Source organism: Euprymna scolopes, chromosome 8 (genome assembly GCF_053919585.1).
Source record: "Euprymna scolopes isolate OS-2025 chromosome 8, ASM5391958v1, whole genome shotgun sequence".
NCBI classification, from domain to species: Eukaryota; Metazoa; Mollusca; class Cephalopoda; order Sepiida; family Sepiolidae; genus Euprymna; species Euprymna scolopes.
This window is the reverse complement of record NC_136489.1, coordinates 140,253,038-140,279,052: the sequence shown is the minus strand read 5'-3', so window position 1 is coordinate 140,279,052 and position 26,015 is coordinate 140,253,038. Positions and strand designations below refer to the sequence as shown.

Below are 26,015 nucleotides of genomic sequence, written 5' to 3'. Positions count from 1 at the left end.
GTTGGTACACTAGGAGTAGTATCAAGTCATCTGGAAAGACAATTGAAAAAACTACAAATCCCCTGATGTTTTAGGCAGCCTTCAAAGCTCTGCAATTATAGGTACCACCAACATCCTTAGGAAAACTCTTGATCTTTGAAGTTCCTGGTTTGAAGCCGAGATTAAGGGAAATCCTCTGGAAATGAATTCCATCCCTTTCCAAAGAGACGTTGATAAACGAAATCAGAATTATTAACAAGGACAGAAAAAGTGATTCTCCCAATATGTTTTTTGTATGTAATGAATCTGATTATTTTATTTATTCATGTTTAAATGTTTATTTATTATGTTTAAATGTGTGCGTCACTGTACAACTTGATCTTTGATGTCAGTGGGCATATCACTTATCCTCCTTTGAACAAACAAAAAACAAAAACAAACAACAAGCAAAAGTCTAGCGTTCGTAACAGTCTCAACAAAAGCAGTTAAAGAGATGCGCCGGACGTTTTTTTTTTTTCTTTTTTTTTTGTATTTGAAGGATATTTTCATTTCATTTACTCATAAATATGTTAAAAATAAAATATTTATTAATAAGTTTATATAAAAAAAAAGGAAAGAGGGGGTAGGGAAGAGGAGAGGAGAAAGGAGAGGAAGATGAAGGAAAAAAAGAAAAAGAAAAAAAATATCCCATACACTTTATTGTAATTGGTTATTATTATTATTATTATTATAGCTGTTATTGTTATTACTATTATTGCTATCATTGCTATTGTTGTTACTACTATTATTCTTGCTACTGATATCAGTATGATTATTGTTAATTTTATTTTTGTTGTTGGTGGTGGTAGTGGTAGTAGTGGTGGTGGTGGTGGAGGGGAAAGGTCGGGAGGGGATCTTTAACCTTGGTGAGGAACACTCCTAGAGATGATATTTTGATAAAACTATCGGTGGTGGTGTAACCTAAAATTCACCAACCCAATTTATGGGAGAATATCAAATCAAAATATTGAAAATAACAATATGAAAGAATCTGGAACAGACTAAGGACTCACGTTCGGCAGGTGTCCCACTGGTCAGCAGGGTGGGTCCTGTTGTCATCATACAACTGGTAAAAATTCTGAGGATGTGGGTGGATGTAGGGGCAGTGAAGATTGGCAGAGAGGGTCCCAAGACACAAAGGGAGTTGGAACAGGAAATCTTAAAAAACCATGGACGGATGAGGAAAGAAGAGTACTGTGGAAATGCTTTGTAAGAAGTGGAAGTACCAAATCTGGTGGACATATCCGAAAAGTGAAGGAAGAGTGGGAATCTAGAGGAGGAGGAGGAGCTAGGAGTGTCACAAGTTTGGTATCTCAGTTAAAACAGATTAAAAATAACAACCTACTTTCAGGGAAGAGATTGAATGAAATGAATGAAACAAATAGCGAAAGTAAAATTGATGAAACTAGCTCTGATGAAAGCACTGAGAGAGTGGAAGTGCAGAAGGGAAATGTAAGCGATGATGTGAGGTGGGCAACTGAGGAGAAATAGAATACTATGGTTAGAGGAAGTGATGAGAAGGAGTTTGAAGGATTTAAGGCAGATGAGATCAATGACTCTGAGACAATGGAGTCAGTGGAAGGAGCAGATGTATGGAGAAGTGGTGATGAAGTTCGAGCTTTGACTTTTGTAGGAAAAGAAGTACTTCAGAAGTTAAGAGAGGTTTTTCTTGGAAACGAAATCATAGAGATTCCAAACATGAAGAGTAGTGATAGGCAGAAGGTGAAAAGCGAAGTAAAAATAGTTCAAGGCATAATTCACTACATCATAAGAAAGAATATATCAATTAAGGAACTTAACAGGCTTCTGTATGCAGCATTATATGTTGTTGCGAATCGTCTTGGCTTAATACAGAAGAAAAAGAGGGAAATGAAGGATAGAAGGCCATACTGGCAGAGGCAGCTTGAGGAAAGTATTAAACAGTGGAAGAAAGACATTAGTAGAATCGAAGAAATAAGAAAAGGAGTTAAACTAGGACAGAAAGCCAATGACAAGCTTGAAAGGAGGTATAGATTGCTGGTTTTCCAGGGGCAATAACAATTCTAACGATGTTGAAAGAGAAGGTCCACACTGGTGGTATGAAAATTAGGAACTTTGTGGGAAAAAGTGTTGCGTTTTGACAGAACAACCTTTTCCGGAACAATCAGTCTCAACTGTATAAAGAATTAAATGGTAGTAAACAGGCAGGAAATAACACTCCAAATGCAGATGATTCCAGGAAGTTCTGGAGTGGGATTTGGTCTGTCGAAGGGCGACATAATGAGAAGGCTAGCAAAGCCATCAGGAATGCAGCAGATGGAGAACGTTGAGATAACCATTGATAACGTGAAGGCTGGCATACAAAGGATGACAAACTGGAAGACACCTGGTCCAGATGGAGTGATCGGCTTCTGGTTCAAACAGTTCCAATGCCTTTATTCACCTATAGCTGCTGCCCTGCAAAGGGTCGTAGAGTCGGGAGATGTCCCTGATTGGCTTGTTAAGGGGAGGATGATATTGATTTGGAAGGATCAGGCAAAGGGAACAGTTGCCAGCAATTACAGACCGATTACATGTCTACCACTAATGTGGAAGCTTTTAACCGGAATCTTTGCAGAAAAAGTTTATGGACATCTTGTGAGTAATGGTGTTTTCTCTAATAAACAGAAAGGGTGTCGGAAAGGCTTGAGAGGTACCAAGGAGCAACTAATGATTGATAAGGCAGTAATGCAGGATGTAAAGAGGAAGAGGAATCTAAATGTAGCATGGATTGATTACAGAAACGCTTACGCCATGGTTCTTCATACATGGATCTGTGAAACACTATCGATGATGAAGGTTGCTGGGAATGTGATACTGGCTAGGAAGGAAATGCATGGAAGGTTTTTCTAGGATATAGCAGATGAAAGATCATGGCAATGGCTTAGAGCTGAGTATCTGGCTAAGAGTACTGAAGCTTTTGTTTGTGCAGCACAAGAGCAGGCATTAGGAACACGATTGTTCAAAAAAGTGGTTAAGGAGAGGAAGTTGCTGCAGAATGCCGGATTTGTGGTAAGATCTTAGAGTCAATTGCCCACCTTGCAGCAGGGTGTAGTGGACTGGCCCAGAGAGAGTACCGCAAAAGACACAATCGCATGGGACTCCGGATATATTAGGAGGTGTATAAGAGGGTTGGGGTGAAGTGTGCTGAAAAATGGTTTGAGGAGGTGCCTGATGGAGTGAGAACAAGTGAGGATGGCAAGGTAGAGGTATGGTGGGACAAAAGTATCATAACAACCAAGCAATTGGAACATAATCGTCCGGATTTGGTTGTCATTGACAAGGTCTAAAAAAACTGGCAGATTGTAGACTTCTCAGTACCCTCGGACAGGAATGTGAGAGAGGAGGAGAATGAGAAGTGGAGCAATTATGCTCCATTGGCCTTGGAGATAAGGCGTATACATGGGGTTAAAACACAAATAATTCCGGTCGTAGTTGGCACACTAGGAGTAGTATCAAGTCATCTGGAAGGACAATTGAAAAAATTACAAATCCCCCGATGTTTTAGGCGGCCTTCAGACCTCTGCAATTGTAGGTACCACAAACATCCTTAGGAAAACTCCTGATCTTTGAACCTCCTGATTTTAAGCCGGGATTGAAAGGAAATCCTCTGGAAATGAATCCCATCCCTTTCCAAAGAGACTTTGATAAACGAAATCAGAATTATTATTATTATTATCATTATATATATATATATATATATATATATATATATATATATGATAATAATAATAATAATAAAAATAATAATATTAATAAGGAAGTAATAATAATAATATATATATATATATATTATTATTATTACTTCCTTATTAATATTATTATTTTCTTTTTTCTTCTTACTATTACTTTATTTTTATTATTATAATTACATTATTATTGTTATTATTATTATTTCTTCCTTATTATTATTATTATTTTTATTACTGGTAGTGTTACATGATAAGGGCTGACCCCTTTTCATGTAAGTATAAAAATAGAGAGATTTAGTTAAAATGAAAATGAAATAAAATAGACGAAATTCAAACCTCGTAATTTAGGTTTAGAAATAGATTACGAGAGAGAATTAGCAAATGGAATGTAAAAAACAAACCATTGTTTAGCTTAGAGATAAAATAGTTTGAAGAAAAGAATGTGCATTGTCAATTCTGTTATGAAAATTCAATTGAAGAATGCAACTATAAGATAATTTAATACACATGTTTTTAACATATTGGAAATATAGGTTACTGGGAATATAGGTTAAAATTCCTTTTGTAAACAAAGGAAAAGGTTTTGGACACGCATTTCCAGAACATGTGAAAGAAGACACATGTTTTAACATGTGTATGACGTCATGGAAAATGGGAAATTCTCGATATAGTTAGAAACTTTAGAGTTAAGCAGGGAGAGTCGGGGACAGAGTCTGAGAGAGAGTCTGAGGACGACAGACGATAGTCTGGAGTTGGGCGTCGAACGTCTAGAAGCAAGATGGTCACCTTTGAAACATAGAATGTGAAACTTTGAATTCTTGAAAGCAAAGTCACCGAAATAAACCCATGGAAATAAACCCATCATGTGTTTTTATAAACGTCGTCTTTGTGTTGTAATTCTACCAAAAAGGTAAAGTGGAAATTGTCATTATATGTCTTCTATATCATGTGGTTTAAAATGTCTTTACATACACAATGTGAACACTAAGACTGTCTCAACACTCAAAGAGCTTCTTCACTTCTAAGTATGAACATTTCATATATATGAATCTCTCTAAATAAGACTCTCTAAGACTCACATTTAATAAGTCCTAACAACGAATAATATATATATAACAGTAGCACCTGTTAACCAGCATTGCCCAGTGGTAGTATGAACCCTCCCCTGCAAAAATTTAAAATAGAGTTATTGTTGTTTTATGTCGTTTGCCAACCCCCAACCTTTTAATGTTAAAAATGGCTTTTGGAATAGACACCCCATTCTGTGCCTGGGGGTGGGGTTGTCACAAAATTTGCTGGAATGTTCAGAGTATTTTTCAGGGTATAGTTTAGGGTAAAGTTCAGGGCAAGGTATTTTAGTTGGCAAGTCTGGAGTCATGGTGACAAAAAACTACCGAACCCTGTGTCCCTTAAAGGGAACTAAATTCTTGTAGTCACCCGTACATTACCAAATAGAAATGTAAACGCTATTTAAGAAAGTGAGTGTTTTAATTCAGCTGTAAAAGTAAACATTTTAAACAAAACGGTTTATTTAAATACCAAACAATGGTGAATTTGCTTCTTAAACTTTAAATGGGTTAAATTTAATCACATTATTATTGAAAATGTAATCATGCGAAAAGCTGAAATAATAATGTTATTATTCTGAAAGCCATTCTTTACATGGGGAGGGTGTTTAGTAACTAATCTGTGTTTCAGCCTTACAACGTAAAAAAATATTTGTAAAACATGACTTTACCATGAAAAAACTATTTAAAAATTGCGCAGTACCAAAAATTTCATAAGCACCAAGTTATGCTTATGATCGCATATGGTATTGCGCTCTGCCGTCACATGCATCCAAGATCAATATCTACTTTAAAATTTGATGCTTATGCATTTTTGGTACTGCACAATTTGTAATTAGTGTTTTCAGGTTAAATTCAACTTTCATGCTATTTTTTTTATTCACTTGTAAAATGGAAGAATTTACAAAAGATCCTCCCTCACCAATGTAAAAATAATTACCCAAAATTGTACTTTGCATTGTTCAACGCTTTTATTATGAATTATAAAATGAAGCACATTTACTCATTGTAAAACTTCATCTGGCATTATTTCTTTTTTGGTAAATATGAAGAATCTTTCCACCCTCGAAAAATCCTTTAAAATTACCATACGAGTAGTTTCCAAGACATGAATAAATATTAGTTTCTAAAAAGTGAGGAATCACTTTTCTATAATAATTTAACGCACTTTATAGCCACTTTTTTTTCTATTGGGTCAACGTACAATGAATAAAATTTAAAGTAAAATGAGCACCCACTTTTTTTGTTTGGGGTGGGTGCATATCAAATCGATTATTAATTCCTGGTAGCCCCCCCCCCACCTCAAATAAAAAGCTGGGTGCTCAGTTTATGGTAAATTGTGTTCATTGTATGCCGACCTTCCATCCCTAAACAAAAGGTAGCCCATAAAGTGGGTGCTCATTTTACATTAAATTATTATATCCAAGTGATCCCCTACTTTTTTTTAAACGAACAGTATTTAATATTTTTTAAACTGGTCGTTTGCCGGAATTTTAAACATTATTTTCATTTTCAGCATCCCTGAAAACCTTTTTTGAAACTAGCATTTCTTCATATATGTTAAACTACTTGTTTGCCTTAATTTTAAACGTGATTTTTGTTTTCAGCACTCCGCAAAACATATACAAGTCATAAGTTTAAAGAATCGGTCGAAAGTGGAAAGGATCCTCATATTTAACCTTTTTTTTATTTGTTAAATAATGTGGTTAATTGAAATTAAAATTTAATGACATCCTCACATGTGTAATAATAGCATGATATAATTTTATCCATGTATAGTTAAACAAACGTGCAAACATATAAATTGAATCGGAAACTCGAAAACCAAATGAAACGAAATATTATCCCATGCGTCTCTAGTAATCGTTGCAGTATATTTAATTATAAAATAAAATAAAGGGTTAATTTAAATTAATTGTTAACCACATCTTAACATGTGAAATAATAGCATGATTTAATTTCAGTTATAGTTTGTGAAGCAAAACATGAAAACTTAAAAATTGAAAAAAAAGCAAAAACAAAATGAGACGAAATGTTTTTTCTAAAGCGTTTCTAATAACCATTTAGTAAAAATGAAATACTGCGTCATTATCTTTATTACTAAAATAAAATATAAGTAATAATTATTTGTCACTGTATCTTTAATAATAAAATATAATTAATAATTATTTTTCACTGTAAAGGAAATACATGTAAACTGCAATGCAAATATAAAACTCCAATTTCTCTTTGGTAAAATAACACGACAAATAATCAATAAACCAAGTAATTAGTTTCCTAGTGATCAGGATAAGGAAGATAGTACTGTTAATAATTAAAATCTAGTGCAAGTCAAATTTTTTTTCAAGATTATGAAGTTTGTAATCAGGATATTTAATATATAATGATTCTACTCAAGGAAGCCATGTTTGTGCTAATCTCTGTAGCATTCTTTTTTAAATGATGATTTGGTCAATCCAGAATGATCGAATATGTAGATGTCAAGCAATGAGATTTTGAGGAATGGTAGGAGGGAGAAATCATTATTTGAGTAGTGGTAAAGCGTTAAGAGTATGCGATGGGTAAGAAATTACTAATCAGTTAAGAAATTACTAATCAGTTAATGACGGCTAAGACCCAGGAAAGTAGGAAAAAGTATAAATCCACGCGGTGTAGAATGGGGTCATAGGAGGACTTATGGAAGAGGGGAAAAAGTTTGAGCTGATGATGAAGATGACACTCCTAGGAATAAATGTAATGTTTTAATATTACGAAATAATGTGTCTGAAATGGCATTCTATAGTTAAATAAGGAAATAGCGTAAACATAATAAATTTTCATGTACAATCTGTCGTTGTAAACCTATGGTATTTTGGTCCAGAGGGGAAAAACTGTGCCTCTTTTATTATATACAAGATAATTATTATTTCTTCCTTATTATTATTATTATTATTATTATTATTATTATTATTATTATTATTATTTTTTCCTTCTTACCAAAAAAAAAATCAAAAGTTTTTTTTAGTTTAGGGAATTATTTCTGGTATGAATTTTGTTCTTACAGTAGAACTCCAGGATACGGTGACCGTAGGATACATTTTTTCAGGATACGATATGGAATACAATGTTTTTCCAGCCTCTGTTTATGGTATTTGCCCCAACTTACGGTGTTATTTATAATGTTATTTGATTATATACATGTGCATTATATACTGTACTGTATTTTGTTACTAATTTTTAATGCCGTATCCTAGGGTTCCACTGTATTTCCTTTTTAATTTTTAAAATACATTTATAATCATCAACTGTACTTGTAATTTTCAATGTTACTTTTTTTGTTTCAAATTCAAACAATTTGGACATTTCACATCCATTATTTTCTCACATATTAACTTTACGAGTTCTTGCAAACATATACATTTAGAGTGCCATCATCTATCCCAACATACACAATTTACATTTTTTCTGACTTTGCATATAAGTTTGAAGAAAATGGTAAGCAAAGACTCATAGATTTTGCATTTGCATCTTAGACATCTTCTACATATAATGGACACATTTCCAGACTAATCTATCAAAGACAATATCACATAACAATTATACTATTCAAAGTAGAAGTCAAATACATCATCACAAACGTTTTCAGAAAGAGCTTGAAAGTCTGAAACAGCTAGAGGTGATTGAAAAAGTTCCATGTTCGATCTCTTGGCTCAGCTTCATTATCACTGACTCAAAAGAAGGTGTTTGTATGCATGATGTCAGTAAAGAAATTTTAGGCATGAACATTAAAAAATAAAGTCTTATTTATAAATTATTGTAAGTAAAAATAATTAAGAAGTGTAAGTTGATAGAAAACAAAATAATTAGAAAATTCTAACGGATATGAAATTTTAATATCAAATATACTTGAACAAAAAATAACATTATAAAAATGCATCTATTTAACAAATCTGATTTTTACATTGAGTTTTAGGAACATAGTATAGAAGTCTAGTTTCTTATTGTGATGCTTTCTTCTCATGTTTTGAGCTGTTACAAGTTACAACCAAAAAATAAATACAAAATATAAATATGATATCTTATTTTCTAAATATTTTGATATTTGATATTTTTGAATATCTAATATCAAAATAAATGTGAGTATTTAAATAAAAAATCTAGTATGAAAGAAGTGCAATTTGAATGAAAAACCGTTTACTCACTGATACGTTCCCGTTTGACACTCCTTGGAGAATCTTCCTTGTGGATGAACTGAATAATCTGTTCCCACTTTTCATCTGTAGTTTTCACATCATTTGTATCTTCATTGGGGGCCATTGGATGATCAATTGATGTAGTTTTTGGTGTTGTTGGTGACTGCATTGGAGTTGGAAGCAGTTGTGTCTGTGGTGACACAATTGCTATCTGGGTGGGTGGCTGGACTTCTGTCTGTTGTGTGTGGTGGTGGTGGTGGTGGTGGTAGTGCTGATGGTGAGAGTGAGGATGTGTCAATGGTGACTGTTGTTGAGTTGGTGACTTTTGCTGTTGCGTTTTTTTCTGTGTGATACTCTGTATTGCAGTCTGTAGTGTGGGAGGACTCTCACACAAAAGCTGTTGCAATGAGTTTTTGAATGGCATATCAGGAGAAGAATGAGATTCCATGTTACCAACTGCTGAGTTGCGGCAGCAATCAACTAATGAAAACTCTTCAGTTTTCATAGTTTTGTTCATTAGAATGCAACCGGCACCACCACTTGTATGGAACAACTTGCTAGATTTGGTGTTATTGACTGAATCACATGTCACAGTACATGATGGCATTACGGAATTCGGTTTTAGTGGCTGGAACATTTTTGATGACTTTTTAGGAGTTGTATTGAAGCAAGAACTGACGCCAGGAACACCAAGAGTTGAACTGGTAGAATTGTCCTCCCAATTCTGTGCAATTCCAGCTGAAGTTTGCACTTGATTACAACTTACATTTGAAACCAAAAACTTTCCACTAGTACCAGCAATGGATGATGTACTGTTAGCGGAGTTAGCAGTGCCTATATTACTATTGCTAGCTCCACTGACAGTGACAACATTGCTGCTGCTGTCACGACTAACACTGTTTTTATCTGTTAGTTTATTTGATGAATAGATCTCATCACCAGTAAACTCATCGATCACAAACTCACCAAAGTTCAGTTGGGCCAAAGTTGGCCCATGATCAGTTTTTTTACCCTGAAAAATTTCATCAAAATCTTTACCCTTGTCCCACATTGCCTCTGCATTATATTGTTCTGGGGATCCTGGCATGTCAAAAAGATTATTTGGTGCAAAACTGTCAGTATTGTTCTCAAAATGTGGCTTCAAATCAAATTCTTCATTACCAGAAATGGTCCTGTTACTGCCAACCGGTAGATTTTGGTTACTTCCCATCTGGCAAATGAGATTCCAATCTTTTTCTTGTTCATACATATGGGTAGAATTTGGACTATACGCATTTGGAAATGGATCAATTGGATAGATATCATTGGGCAGCATGTGATCTGCACTATGTGGAGTATTGCCATAGAGGTCCATATTACTGCTTGTTGGCTGGAATGACAAAACAAGCATCATTTTAACTCAACTGAAACAATAGTGTACTTTATAAATATGAAACAAGTAAATGCTATAAAAGTTAATTTTACATCTGTAAAAAAGAAAGGACAGAAAAATCATGATATAGAAAACTGTTTTCTATAACAAGAATTGTAGATGATGGTATTTAAAACCTGCTTTTGTGAATCTTTTCTTTTTTGATCTCATTTGCATTAGCTATGTTAACAACAATTTATGTATTAGGTATATATTTTTAAACCTGTCAAAATCATATTTTTAATGGTAGAATTATAGAAAAAGATTTTGGAGAATTCTACAAGATTGCAGAAGATATTTAGTTCACTCAGAAATTTAAAACTACAGGGTGAATGATAAAATTGTCGCCATAGAAAAGACTACATAATTCCATTTCTATTTTATGAAAATTGGTTTTCTTTTCTTTGTTGCAGACCATCTACTAGTTGGCCAGCTGTGTACAAATCCCAAGAGTGAGAGGAGCTTTCTATCATGTCTGAAAGTGACACAATGTTTAACGAGCGAGATTCAAGATGCACTGCTGTACAACTCATGCTCTCTACTGATCCAAGCTATGATAACAGGACCATTGCCAGCACCCTCAAAATGCAAATCTGGACGGTTTAATGCTTGAGGGCACAGCTCAATGAAGTTTCCAGCCACGGTTATGGTCTTTAGTGTGGTTTCAAGTGAAGGTCACATCATACCACCTCACATCTTCGAAATCGGCTTGAAAGTCAAAACTAAAGTGTACCTGGATGTGCTGAAGAGTGTGGTGATTGCCTGGTGCAATTAGGTGGCAATCAGGCAGACTATGGGTGTGGTAGCATGACTTGGCACCAACCCACAAGTCCAAAGACACCCACAATTGGCTTCAGAAGGAGAGCTATGACTTTATGCTGGCTCTTGTGGAATAGGCATGCTTCCAGTTCCGAACCTGTATCAAGGCGGTGACTGACGCTGAAGGCAGCTACATTGAATAGATGTCAGCTGTACTACATAATCAAATTACCTGAATTGATTTTTTCAATAAAAGTTTTCAAATAAAGCTGTAGTGTTGTTTTCTTTAGGGCAACAAATTCATTGTTCCACCCTATATTTATAATATACGAAAAAGATTTTCAGATATTATCCTCACCAGGCATGCAAGTGAGTCTATATATATATATATATATATATATATATATATATATATACACACACTAGCAGGTTGGTCGCCTAATGTTGCCCAATCATAAAATAAGCTTAAATATGATATTTTAATTCATGGAGATTTTGTATTCATTATCATAGAGCCAAAACTCTATGATAATCGTATATTGTACCCAAAATATAATAGTGCTCATCCAGTGTGGTCTAGTCATAAAATATGATAATTTAATTCATGCAGATTTTATATTTATTATTAGAGTCAATTTTTATTGAATATTATATTGTACCCAATATTGTAATGATTTCTAAAGTTTAAAAAAAAATTACTTGGTTGCCCTTAGCTAGAATAGAAATAAAAATATTTAGCACTCAAGTGTTAGTTGCTATTGTTTGACTTATTGACAAATGGATCAGAAAACATTCAAAATTAAGAGACTTGAATAGACAATGTATGTGGAGAAGTAACAATTTTAGTAGGCTTACTCCTACTAAGGTCTCTTTTTTCAATTTTGAGCCTTTGCAGCTATTTTTACAGACTAGAAACCGACTCAAACTTGTTCTACTGGTCCAAATCTCCTATAAGTTATAAGTCTGTAAATCAAAAAATGACAAATAAGTTTGGTAGAGACCATTCTGCATACACATAAGGTCACTTATATAATATGTGTGTGTGTGTGTAACATATATCTGGCCTTGTAGCCACCATTAGCCAACATTCTATGATCTCTCAATTAGTGATGGGACGATGCCAAAATTTTTCCCGATTCCGATTCCGTTCAAAATTTCCGATTCCGATCCGATTCCCGATTCCGATTCCGATTCTTGTAAAATTTATACATATTTAATTAGAGATTTTTTTTTGTTTGTTTTTTCGTAAATTTTCAAATTATTACATAAACCCCTGGTTAATGTCCGCGTATATTTTATCTCAAATGTTTGCCTTGTAATTGATTAAAAATTGTAACACAACAAAACATTTATTTTGATTTTAAAACAAAGCTATATTGTACCAGTTCGTATTTACTGTATAACATGCTACTTACATGAATAGTGGAAAATATTCGAAGATTGGTAGGCAAAATAAGAAAACGATGTAAGAACAATATATTTAACAACGCCACTTAGCAAAGCCACATCTCATTGTTACGAACGAATTTCTAAATAATAATATTACTATTATGAAAACCATTTTTAACGTGAGATTGCGTGAGCTTTCTGTGCTTTCTCTCGCAGCTAAATCCCTATTCCAAAATGAAATATTACTTTTATAGATTACGTGTTAGAACATTTTTTTAATTGGCGGAAAGAAAAGCGATCATTTAGAATTTAGAGTGTAAGATCAGTTTCGAATATAAATTTAACGTAAAATGATCATCATTTCTGGCCATCCTAATTCTTTATGGATATTAACTAAAGTGTTTCCCACTAAATTAAGTTCGGTTTGCAACATTGTAAAACCATGTGTAATCGCTTAAAAAGTAGACACCCTATCCCCAATAAGCGCACATAATTTAAAATTGGTAACACACTACAGCTCATGTTACGTTATATTTATTTGTGAAACTGACCGTCTATTTTAAATTCCTAATCGTTTTATATTAGTGTTGTGTCGATTAATCGGAATCGGGAATCGGATAAATCGGTAATTTTGGGGGTATCGGAATCGGTATTGGAATCGGAAAAATTTGTGCCTAATTTCCGATTCCCAAATCGATTCTTTTAATATTTTTAAAAAGTTCATTTTCAATTGTTTGTACCGATTATAAATATTTCTTTCTTTTAAACTATTAGTAAAACTAAAGAAGATCTAAACTTATTTTATATGCGTAAAATAAACAAAACAAAAATTGAAACTTTGCGAAAATTCGCTAGGTAACCTTTAGAAGAATGCAGTTTATTTTCAAAGTAGCGAAAGAATTGTCTAAAATTAAAGAAATATTTTGCCCAGAAAAATAATATCAAACATTATTGCTAATTAAATGAAAAGTAGAATATAAAAGTGTTGGGTTTTGTCGATATGTTTGCTGCTCCCTCACTCGGCAATCGGTATTGACAAATATAACAAGCCGTGCATGCATGGTCCCCCTCTATGTGAGGAGGGGGGATCGAATAAAGTGATAAAAAAAGTGATACATAACTGATAAAAAAACAATTTTGAGTGAAAAAAAAATTTTCAAAAGTTTTCAGAAAAATGACTAAGTTCAACTTTTGCTCCACACCCAATATTAGCCCTAAAACCTCCAGGGCTTGTGACTCTGATTTTTCCCAGGGTCAGTGATACTTCCATCAGGTGTATATCAGGTATGCCCATGGTTTTGCCAAGTTTCAGAAAAATCTAATGAATGGATGAAAAGTTATTCTGAAAAATATGTCAATTTTGTCTATTTAGAGTCATTTTGAGGTATTTTTTTTACCTCTTTTGCCCCCATGGGGGAGCTGATTACTTGTAAAAATGGACAAACGGCTATGTTTCAGGCCTTAAGACATGTAAATTTGAGTTCAGCACCATAAAAAAACACTAAATAGAGATACATAATCACATTTTAGACAAATATGAAAAAAAGAGCCTAAAAAAGGGATGGTTTTTAGCCCTAAAAGTTCCCGGGGGGCGCAAACCAGAGTTTTGCCAGGGTCAGCGATACTGAATTTACATTTGCAACAATTGCCTTCACATTTTGGACAAGTTTCAGTAAAATCTAATGGACGGGAAAAAAGTTATGGGGCCAAAAGTGTCATTTTTGCCATTTTGGGCATTTTTGACCCCTTTTCAGCCCCTGGGGGAGCAACGAGAGTTTTCTTAAAAAAAAACTCGATGTTGTGCACATTTACGTATTGGAGTACAATTTGTGGCAAAATTTCAGAAAAAAGTAATGGACGGTTATCCGGGAATCATCCGGACGAACGGACGAACGAACGGACGAACCTGAAAACTATAGTCCCTCTCCGATAAATCGGGGGGACCAACAAGGAATGGGCAAAATTGTGAAAAGGCTTGGCCTTTGATTTAATTTGAAATATGCTTCCAGTGTGATTTTCTTTGATTCTGCCGGTATTGTTTATGTTTATACTTAAGGATTGCTACGACGGCGCCAATGCCGTCTGAAGCCGAGGCCTCCGTGAGATATATATATATATATCACGGAGGCCTCGCTGAAGCCCGCCAATCTCACTCAAAAGTTGAGTTGAAAGTATTATGGGGTAATTAACACCTTCGATGCCGTTGGTTTCAACAACAATACTTTTTCACACCCACTTGCCATATTTCTCAAGGAGTTTAATATGAAAAGATTTCAAACGAATAGAGTTTTATTTTATTTTCCTGGAGCCACATTGTCTGACACCGTAGCATTTTTCTCGGGGGGGGGGGTTTCGGAAAAGTTAAAAATATACATGAATATCTCACAATGAATTTATCAAAGTCTGGATAAAATAGATAAAGAGAAAACATTTAGAAATTTTTCAGATTGAAAAAGAAATTATATTTACATTTAAAAGTCCCCCCTCATTGAAATTCTACTTTTGGACGATATTTGTAAACCCACTAAAAACCAAATTATTTTTAGATCTAGGATGAAGCTCTAAACTGTCTTCACGTATTAAAAAAGGGTGCTTGTGCAGTTTACACTATGTTAAAAAACGAAAAATAAAAAAAATATATATTCTACGTACTCGTTATGGAATGAAGTTCTCATAAAAAAATCACGTAATTTCATCAAATAGTTTTTATTTTATGCCGTAAAAACGATTTGGGAAATTCGGAATCTTCCTAAAAAAAACTGCGATAATTAGTCAAGGGAGCGTAAAACAAAAACTATTTAATGAAATTACGTGATTTTGTTATGAGAACTTCATTCTATAACGAGTACGTAGATCTATAGAGTTTAGTTTTACTAATAGTTTAAAAGAAATAAATATTTATAATCGGTACAAGCAATTGAAAATTAACTTTTGAAAAATATTCAAAGAATCGATTTTGGAATCGGAAATTATACACAAATTTTTCCGATTCCGATGCCGATTCCGATTCCCCGAAAATTACCGATTTAACCGATTCCGATTCATCGGCACAACACTACTCTCAATATAGCTTATCATCAATTATTTCAGATTCCATGTCTGTACTTTTATTTATATAATTTTCAACTGATGTAGTACGTTGCTTGCAGTATTGCATTCCAAAAGGATTTTGTCAATGTATCTCGATTGAGTCATCTTTGATATCTGGCCAAGATTAGCCATTTTGAATTTTTTTTATTCTGAACATCCATTTTGGTGAGGTGAATGAGGGGCTGATTTCACATGTTCATATATATAAAAGTGACCTTGTTGGTGTGTGTGCAAAAAGTCTCTACCAAACTCATCTTTGTATATTTGGTCTACAGAGTTGAAATTTGATATATAGGGTATTTGGACCTGTAGCACATTTTTAATTTGTTTTTTAGCCAGAAAAATGGTTCCGAAGGGGTCAAAATTGAAAACAAAACAGTTGACTTTGGCAAGGTAAGTCAAATAAAGCATTATTCCTACTGTTAATTTTGCACATGTGCAAAATTAAACATTCATAGCTCAAAGTCGCTTGATTTTTAACGGGCACTATTATATTTTGGGTACAAAGTCGGGCATTATTATATTTTGGGTACAAAGTCGCTTGATTTTTAACTTTTTGTATTTATCTGTCTCAGATGGTAACAATGCTGGAGACATAAATAACGGCCAAGACTGGAGCGCTAAATGATCTGGTTTTGATTCTTAGTGGGTGGTACCAAAGTCATGTTTTCTTTAAACCTTTCGAAATCATTACTATAGAGACATTAGAGAATTGGCTATGTTATAAGAAATCTGCATGAATTAAAATAAAATATTTTTGTGTATTTTACAACCCGCCAACGCCAGATGGCTTGCTAGAAATAGATATGTGCCACACAAGCACATACACACAGATATGCCTACATATATAAATAACACATCCATAGATATATAATTAACTCATGCATACAACTACATTATTATCAGATTAGTATTTCATAAATGCGAAGTTAATTTTCTATATATATAAAAGCGAAAATGTGTGTGCGTTCGTGTGTGTGTCGCAAAAATTTTTTACACATGTGACAGATCCTGACTGAATCGGTATCGTTTTGAAGCTTGATGTCTTGAACAACAAATATTAAAAAATTTGCTAAAAACATTCATTCCTTCACCCTCAACTGGGCAGTTTTGTACAAGGACGGATCACTTTTTTGCTGACATTTTTGCAAAGTCATCATATGCGTTTGCAATGACTAGCCTTAATTTGAATGGCAGCAAAGTTGTATGTCATGGTGGCCACCGGGGTTAAGCTGTTTGCTTTTTTCCACCTTCTTTTCCCCCTTTGCATTAAAGGTTCGAGTCTGCCTGCCTGGATGCCTGCCTAATCCTTTTTTTTTATTTTGAGGCTTACATAATGGGATTTTTTTCTTTTAAAACAAAAACTGAATTATTTTACCGTTCGCTTAAACTTTTTTTTTTTTTTTTTCACACCTTTCACCATCCAGGCAGCATCTATTTTTTCTTAAGTGACACCTCTAAATTTGTCAAATTATGCATGATTCCATCATATCTATTGAGATCAAGTTCCAAAAATGTCTGGTCAAATGGGTCAAATGTGGAGCTCTTCCTTCCTCTATTTCAAATTTGATCAGACTAACTGGTTCTATATGTCCTTGTCTCTATGGCTTACCTAAAACCCATAAGAACAGGCTACCATTGAGATCTATATTATCAATGATAGGGTCTTCCCAACACAATGCTCACAATTATTTTAGAACCTATCTTGGAATATTGTTAAAATTTTAATGAAGAAATAATCTTTATTTTTTTTTATACACACACATTCAGCATCTTGACATTTAGTGAAAGGGACGCACTCTTTGACTGGCCTTTCTGAGGTCGCCACCTCCTTCCCTCATCTTCATCATTGTCATAATTCCCTTCCAGCAGTCACCCCCTCTTGGGAGGGGGGGGAGAAGGAAGGAAGGAAGGAAGGAAGGAAGAAAGAAAGGAACTTTGCTCTGTTTCGCCAGTTCGTGTTTGACCGGCATCTAACAAGCTGCTAGGTTTAGCAACTCTGTCAAGAAAAAAGTTTTTGATGTTAAATAATTTCATTTGTATTTTTCTCCTTTAGGGAAAAGTAATATTTTCCTTTTCAGTTAATTATAAGGTGACAAGGCTTTACCAATTGGAGAATCTCCATTTCAACTTTCAACATAATTTCATTCCCAGTCATTAAAAGGCAACAACTAGAAAATTATTAACGGAAGAACCCGGTTGTGTTTTGGGGATTTTTTTTTTTTCCTGTAAAAGGCAGGAATTAATTTCGCCGGCCTGACAACAAAGATAAGACGAGCAGATTATCGGCACCGCCAGGAGAGAAAATTCCCTCTTTGTTCAAGGAACTTGAAAGAGACAATCTTGAAAGATAATTCAACCGAAGTTTCCTTCATAGAACAACATTTTTTTTTTTTTTTTTTAAAAGAAAAAAAAACATTAATACCAGATTTTTTTCCCGTGTAAGGAAAACATGACATCCTAGACAATCTGGAAATACAGATGTAAGAATTATTTTATTTGTACAAATAAAGCTTACCAAGGCAAAGCGGCTTCATGGTTTTCTTTTCTCTCCTTTGAATTTAAAGGAAAAATATTTTATCCCCTTTTCTCCCATTTAAAGTCAAAGAGACTTTGTTTGTTTGAGATTCCCTTTTGAGAAAGAAAAAGAAAACATTTTGTTAAAAGAAAGACTGAACTTAAAACAGGAATTTAAAAGAACTATTTTCTGTTTTTTATAGGTTCTTTTCTTTTCAGGCTTTCTTTCAAGTCTTTTTTTTTTGTATTTGTTTTTTGTTTTTTTTAAATGTTTCTTTAAGGGTCTTTTTTAAACCCTAGCTTTGGGAAACCAAAGCAATTCATAAAATTTGGATCATTTAATCACATTTCAGGTCTTTTGCCCATTTCGTTAGTTTCCCATTTCTGAAAAATCTGCTTTATATGTTTCTTTTTACTTTTTTTTTAAATTTTATTTTGTTACCATGGAAAACGGATTTTGGTGACGATCCCAAAATTCTGTCAATATTACAGTTCTTTTTGCATTAAAGATTCTTTTACATTTGCTGATTTTATGAAGAACTGTAATGACTCTGATGAATTTATGTGTTCTTTGGATATTTCTAATCTCTTTACTTGTGTTTCACTTTTGGGGACTATTAATACCTGTGTTGACATGCTATGCCATAGTCAACTTTCAACTCCCCATATTCCCATAAATATTTTTCTGGAATTAATGAACTCAGTTTCGATAATATATAGTATAAACAATTAATGAACTCAGTTTCGATAATATATATATAATATAAACAAATAATATATAGTATAAACAAATAATATATATATATATTATGTATAAACAAATAGATGATATAGCAATGGCAAATATTTTTGTGGGTTTCAATGAAAAAGGATCTGTTATCTGGTTTTGAAAAACCTGACCTTTACTTTTATTACATTGATGACAATGAAACAAAAGTGGACACTTTTTTCCATCCCTTAATAACCTTCATCCAGCCCTTAAGTTTATGATTGAGAAAGAAGTTAATTCTAGCCTACAATTTTTGGATGTACTAGTTACTAAGACTTCTTTTGGTTTCATCACATCTGTCTATCATAAACATAGATTTATGGGTCTTTATATGTTGAAATCCTTTTTATCCCCAAAACAAAAAATGAATCTAATTAAGACTCTTACACATGGATTGATTTAATGATTTGTTCTAAGCTCTATGATGTGGATGATGAGTTTAAATATATTACAAGGACCCTCTGTAACAATGGCTATCCTTTAAACATTGTTGGAATCCACAATAAAAATAAGTTTCTAATTTTTATCAAATCATAGAAAATACAGTAGACAAATGTCCTATTTACCTTGGCTAGGTAATATAAGTGACAGATTTGCTAAACAAATACCAATGACTGTTCAACAGTGTTATATTGCATCGAATCCTCATGTTGTTTTTTTTTTCTATGCTATCATCAATCCGAAAACACGCCCTTCACCTCCATCATAATAATCTATTGTTTATTTATTTAAATGTATTTGTGGCTCACAATACATTGAGAGGATGTTGCAGAGACTGGATTCCAGTGTGAAACAACACATTCCTGCTAAGATTCGTCATGCAAATTTTTCACCATCAGATGTTTTGTAGTAATATATATGATTTGGTCATATGTGAACACCTGATAAATAGCTGTGTTTGTACTTCCAGGTTCAGTGTTGACTTGTTTTCCATTCTCAGTGAGTCACACTCATTATTTCATTTGAAAATTAGAAACTATATAATTATTACCATATAATGCATAAAATTTGATAAGTACAGCACATCATATTAAAGCTTAAATGCAAAATCAAAATAAAAAATTGAATATGGAATAAATAAGATTAAAATTACAATAAAAAATAATCACTTTTATAAAAGTTTTTATTTAAATACCCCTCATCACTAATATTATTATTTAATTATCCTTTTTGCTGCTATTGTTTTGGTATTTTGAGTATATATCAAATATAGATACATATAAACACTGCATGTATTTTACTTATATTACCACATTATCACACGCTTCTTTCAAATGTTACATCTGCTTATTGTCTGAATCAAATCCTATCACACATGCTTACTCATATTCATTTTACATACCACACTTACGTACTTATGGCTTGCGTCTTCATAATCTCACTCACATTTGGGTAAATTCCTATCCATATTACATCTCATACCTACTACTTGAGTTTGAAATGATCAAACCATGTGAATATAGATTTTAAATAAACCTGTGTTTTATTATTGACGAACATTACAATATTGAAGAGTCAACTCTAACTATTGATTAAAACTACCCTAGTACCAAAATATGACCATTTTAAAGATATTGGGGAGGAGGGAAGGGGGTGGTTGCAATTAAGAGTCTACTTAGTGCATATCCTTTGAAGTATTTACAATCTGAAATTAGTTCATTCTGGAATTAATTATCTTCTTATTTTTAGCAGATATCATGGTTTCAAAAATGCATAGCTAAAAAAAAATATAGAACCCAGTGTATAAGATTCTAGATTTTATAAAAAATATTAGCGTTAAATGCAGTGAAGATTCCAGAATTTGTTTGATTGATATTATTTTGAATATAAAGCATAGATATGTTATCTGCAAGGGTTGAGATATGATGCTGGCTATTGCGAGTTTTACTGTAATGGACAATGATTTACAGAATTCATTGAATACTCTTCCAGTAAACTAAGTTCCATTATGGCTGACTAAAGTTTTTGGGATTCTAAAGTGATCACAAACTTCATTAAGTGCGTTTATTGCATTTGTTGCAGTTGGATAGTTGCATTTAATTCTGGCTACTTAATGAAACTGAATCCGTGGGATATTTGTCTTTGGTCATCATTGAATCTTTACCGGTAGATCCATTGCTACCAGCTAACATCTTCTGCACTGTTTCATCACATTTTCTGTCTTGGTTCATTCTCAGCCAATAAATATAACTTTTCATTAACAATTTTATTCTTGCAATCTCTCGATGGCTTGTGTGAAATGCTTACAAATTTTTTTTTTTTTTTTGCAACGGCATTAGCAATACATAAAAAAATTGACAGTGCTTAAAATATCTCAATAATGGCATAAAAAAGAGCTTTTTACACTTTTAAATATGACTGAAACTAAGGAAGTTATGATTACCTTTGTGCGCCACATGTTTTGATATTTTTCGCTCTTTATGACCATGTTTTGTCACGTTTTTAAACTACTTTTTCAGTAAAAATTTTATATCTTTGTTAAAACATAAGATAAAAGAATAAAAACACAAGATAAAACAATAAAAGACAATACAAGTATTCAGTAAAAATGTTATATCTATTAATACACAAGATAAAGCAATGGAATTTGCGAGAGTATTTTTGTGCAAGGCATCCAAAAACACTGAAAACCTCCAAAAATTAATGGTTTTCAAGTAAGCTGCAGTAAATGCACATAAATATGCTGCAGTACCATAAAAATACTATGTATCTATTAAAGAAAATAGAATTTAGAAAACTAAAAATTGAATTGTAATGTATTTTATCTAAATCCAGGACTGTTTAAAAATTAATGTATTGCAAGATTTCTTTGTAGATTAACATGTTCTGCTAAATAGTTTCTACCTGCCTCCCCAAAATATGTGATTCTCCCTTTTTTTGGCAATTACATATAAATACACTGAAAAATTTGGCAGAAACGAATATATACATATATACAGGGTGGAACAATAAATTTGTCGCCCTAAAGAAAACACCACTACAACTTTATTTTAAAACTTTTAAAAATCAATTCAGGTAATAGTAGAGCAGACATCTATTCAATGAAGCTGCCTTGAATCTCAATCCCCACCTTGATACGGGCCCAGAACTGGGAGCATACTTTTTCCACAAATGCTGGCAGTAGCTCAGTGAATACTTGGCAGATAGCAGTGATCAGGCTGGCTTTGGTATTGTGGGAGGTCATGTTGGTGATGTTCTTGATGTATGACCAAAGTAGTCCAGCAGGCTTAGGTCATCAGAGAAGAAGGTGGAGGTCAGTGAGAGAAGGGTACAAAGTCATAGCACTCCTTCTGAAGTTAAGCCTGGGTCTCTTTACTTGTGGGCCGGCACAAAGTCTTGCTGCCACACTAGGGTCTGCTAGCAGCCACCTGATTGTACCAGGAGATCACCACACTTTTCAGCACATCCAGATACACTTTTCAAGCTGAATTTGAAAGTGTGAGGTGGCATGATGTGGCCATCACTTAAACCACACCAAAGACCATAACATTGGCCAGAAGCTTTGTTGAGCTGTGCTCTCAAGTTTTGAACCATCCGGATTTCCATTTTGAGGGTGCTGCCAATGGTCCTTTTGTTATAATTTGGATTGGTAGAGAGTATTAGTTGTACTCCGTTTCCAATAATGGAACTTCTATCATTGTGCACTTTCATGTCATTAATAAGACCTGCTCTTGACAACAGAGCCCGGTCACACACCTCATAGATCCATAGGTCTCCAGGATAGGGTGGCAAGGTTTGGTGCTTCCTACATGCTCTCTTGAGCTTTGTTTGGTTTATCTTGGCTGCTTCAAAGTGTTCTGTGCCCCTGTATATCAGTGCCCTCCACTGCTTGCAATCAGACACTAGGGACTTCCAACTGGCAACAGGGACATGAAAGCTCACAAAACTCTCCTTGATGCTATCCTGAAAAACGTTTTTTGGGGCTTGTGCCGAGGTCTTTTGCCAAGAAAGAGCTCACCATAAAACAACTGTTTTGGGAGTCAATAGTCATCAAGTCGGACAAGATGACTCGCCCAACACATTTGGTAGCAATGCTGCTGGTATTTGCCCTATTCAATACACATGTATCAGAGATGAAACTGTCCCATTTTAACCCAAGAATGTGTCTAAGGCAGTGTTGATAAAACCTCTCGAGCTGTTCTACATGTAACTGGTACAGAGTCCATATTTCAGAGGAATTGTAGGGAAGGCAATACACATGTTTGATATACTGACATTTTAGTTATCAGAGTTAAATCACCATCAGACCAGACTATCCTGTAACCCTCCAAATGCGTCTGATGCCTTCCTGATTCTCTTATTTCTGCATCAAGAATCTGCATCAAGAATACCATCATTTGATGCAGTACTACTAAGGTAGACAAAATTTTTTTTTTACGACTTCAAGACGCTTTCCATAGACAAAGATATCAGGTTCTACATACAGGTCACCAGGAGCGGGAGCGTACATGACCTTAGTCTTCTTAATGCTAATTGTCAATCCGAAGCAGGTACAGGCATTCATGAAGAGATCCACCACCAATTGCATATCAGAGAGTGTGTCACGAGGTCAGCATCATTAGCATTGAGCTTCCTAACAAATCCATCCATTAACAAGTGCTTTGGCTTGGAATCTTCTGAGGTTGAACACATTTCCAGTCATTCAGAATCTAATATAAACACCCACATCACAGTTACGGAAACAATATCAGAGCACAGCAGTCAGATAGAGAAAAACAATGTTGGTGCAGGTATATCACCCTGCTTCACTCCATTATCAATGAGAAATTCTTCCGATAGCAAACCATTAAAGTTGATGCAACCTTTCATACCATGATGAAGTTGTTTGAACTTTTCCGTAAAAGCAGGTGTACAGCCAAATTTTCCCAGCACTTTCCAGAGAGCCTCACAGTTGACGGTGTCAAACACTTTGGTTAAGTCCACAAACACCTGGCAAAGAGGCATACGCTGCTCAATACACTTTTCTAAAAGCTGTCTAGCAGAAAACACCATAACTACGGTTCCTTATCCACCTCTAAAACCAGACTGGGATTCTGGAAGAATATCAGGACAAATATATTTCTTTGATTGGTTTAACAAGAGCCATGCAAATACTTTCCAACCGCAGTCAGCACCAAGATACCTCGATAATTTCCACAATCAGACCTTGCACCCTTTCCTTTGTACAACATAATCAGGATATCAGCTATCCAATCTTAGGCAACCCGGTCCCCCTGACATACTGACAGTATCAAAGAGTAAACCACACAATGTACAATGTACACCACTATGTTTCAGCAACTCAAAAGGAATGCCATCCAGCCCAGGGCTTTGTTCAAGTTAATCTGCTTTATGCAGTCAACTGTTTGTTTTCACGAGAGTTGGCTCAACATCAAGTTCCAAATGAAAGAAACACTGAGGGATACTTTCTATTACAGCAACATAAACATTGGATGGGTTGTGAAAGATCACAAAAGCATTCATGCCATCAATGCATAATTTCATCTGAGGTTTTCAACAACTATCCCTCATCGGGAGTGGTGTAATTGAAGAGGATTTCGGACCATGTTTTGAAGTAAAGCGTAAAAAGTCTTAACATCTCAATGATTGTAGTCAGTCTGTATCTCTCTGAAGAAGTCAGACCACCATTTATTTTTTATTTAGCAAACACAACACTGAACTCCACTCTATATAGAAGTGAAGTAGGCAGTGAGAGCTGGCCTGTTCAGAGGTGAAGAGTTGAGAAGTTTCAAATGAGTTTTCCACTTTCTATCGATTTGAAAATTAATTAGATTTTTTGGGTCTATTTTTTACGTAGGCATCACCACTTATCAAGGCGCAGGGGCCACTCGAGGATAAGGGTTGAAGAGTGTATAGTAGTCAATTGGACAATATAGTAATTGTCAGTAATGGAAAATCAGTAAATTTGTTAACTTAAGGGGAACGGCTTATCAAGAGCTTGTTTACATTGACTTGACTACAAGCATATTGTAGTCAGCTGGAAAGCAGGAAAACGGTAGACAGTTCCACAGGCGTGCACTTCTAAGAAAGAAGCTTTGTTCATGGAATCTATGTTTAGGTTTAGGCACAGATAAAGAGTGGGGGGAATTATTGAGAGTGTTTTCGGCTAGACAAGTGTTTCTTGTGAAAGTTGTGTGAGGGGGACTATAGATTAAAACTCAGTTGAGCACTTGCCATGAAAATAACGATAAAGCAACTTCTGTGAGAAAGAGGTTGCTGGAAGAAAAAAGGACATTTCCTATGAGGCTACGAAGTCTATTTTGAACTCTATCAAGGCAAGATAAGTCCTTTCTAGCAGCTCCTGTCCTGATGTGGCAACAGTACTCCATCCTTGGACGAACTTGGCTCTTATATAGATAGAGAATTGCATCAGCAGTGAGATATCTACTGGATCGATAGAAGGATCCCACCATTTTTCCGGCGGCTTTGCAACAGATTTGATGTATGTGTTCCATTTCAGATCAGGAGTAAAGGTCAAGCCCAGAAGCTTGTCAAAACCCCAAGACGAGAGTCATTCATTTCAATTGATGCCAGATGGGGATCAGAAAGTTGATGATGTAAAGATAGAAGCTTGGTTTTAGATGCATTAAAAGTAACCAGCCACTCCTTTCCCCATTGTACCATGTCCTCAAGATCAGAGGAAAAAGAATCGGAGAGAACTTGGTCGTTTACGGTCTTAGATGTGCTACCATAGATGGTAGTGTCATCAGCATAAATGTCTACGAATGATGTAAGGATGGGATTTGGAAAATCATTAATGTAAATCAGGAAGAGAGTTGGGCCTAAGATGGAACCCTGAGGGACTCCAGCATTAATATTGTGAGCTTCTGATTTCTGCCCATTAACTACTACTCTTATGAACCTATGAGAGAGAAATGATTTAATAATTGAGAAGACATTTCCAGCTATGCCATAGCTGGAGATCTTGTGAAGTAAACCTTTATGCTATACCCTATCAAAAGCTTTTGATATGCCAAGAGCAATTGCCCTAGAAAGGTTGCCTCTGTTGGAAGTTGAAGATCTGGGTTTAATCGTGAATTTTTTCTTTAAACTTTTCATGATGGAGTTTTGGGATTTGTGGACTAGGTCGATAGACTTGCTTAGAGCAGGACA

The 26,015-nt window shown here is 34.5% G+C and overlaps 1 protein-coding gene across 6 annotated transcripts in view; it reads right to left on the bottom strand.

Moving 5' to 3' along the window:
• LOC145283787 (uncharacterized) overlaps positions 1–26,015 on the bottom strand; it is a 548,751-nt gene that overhangs the window by 319,552 nt on the left and 203,184 nt on the right. For 4 of the 6 annotated variants that reach the window (XM_080132858.1, XM_080132859.1, XM_080132856.1 and 1 more), the window contains one exon: positions 8,977–10,336. In XM_080132858.1, the coding sequence (XP_079988984.1) occupies positions 8,977–10,336 (1,360 nt within the window). Of the gene's footprint in view, positions 1–8,976; positions 10,337–18,134; positions 22,607–26,015 lie in introns of those variants that run through there. The other 2 variants (XM_080132855.1, XM_080132857.1) reach the window with 2 other exon arrangements.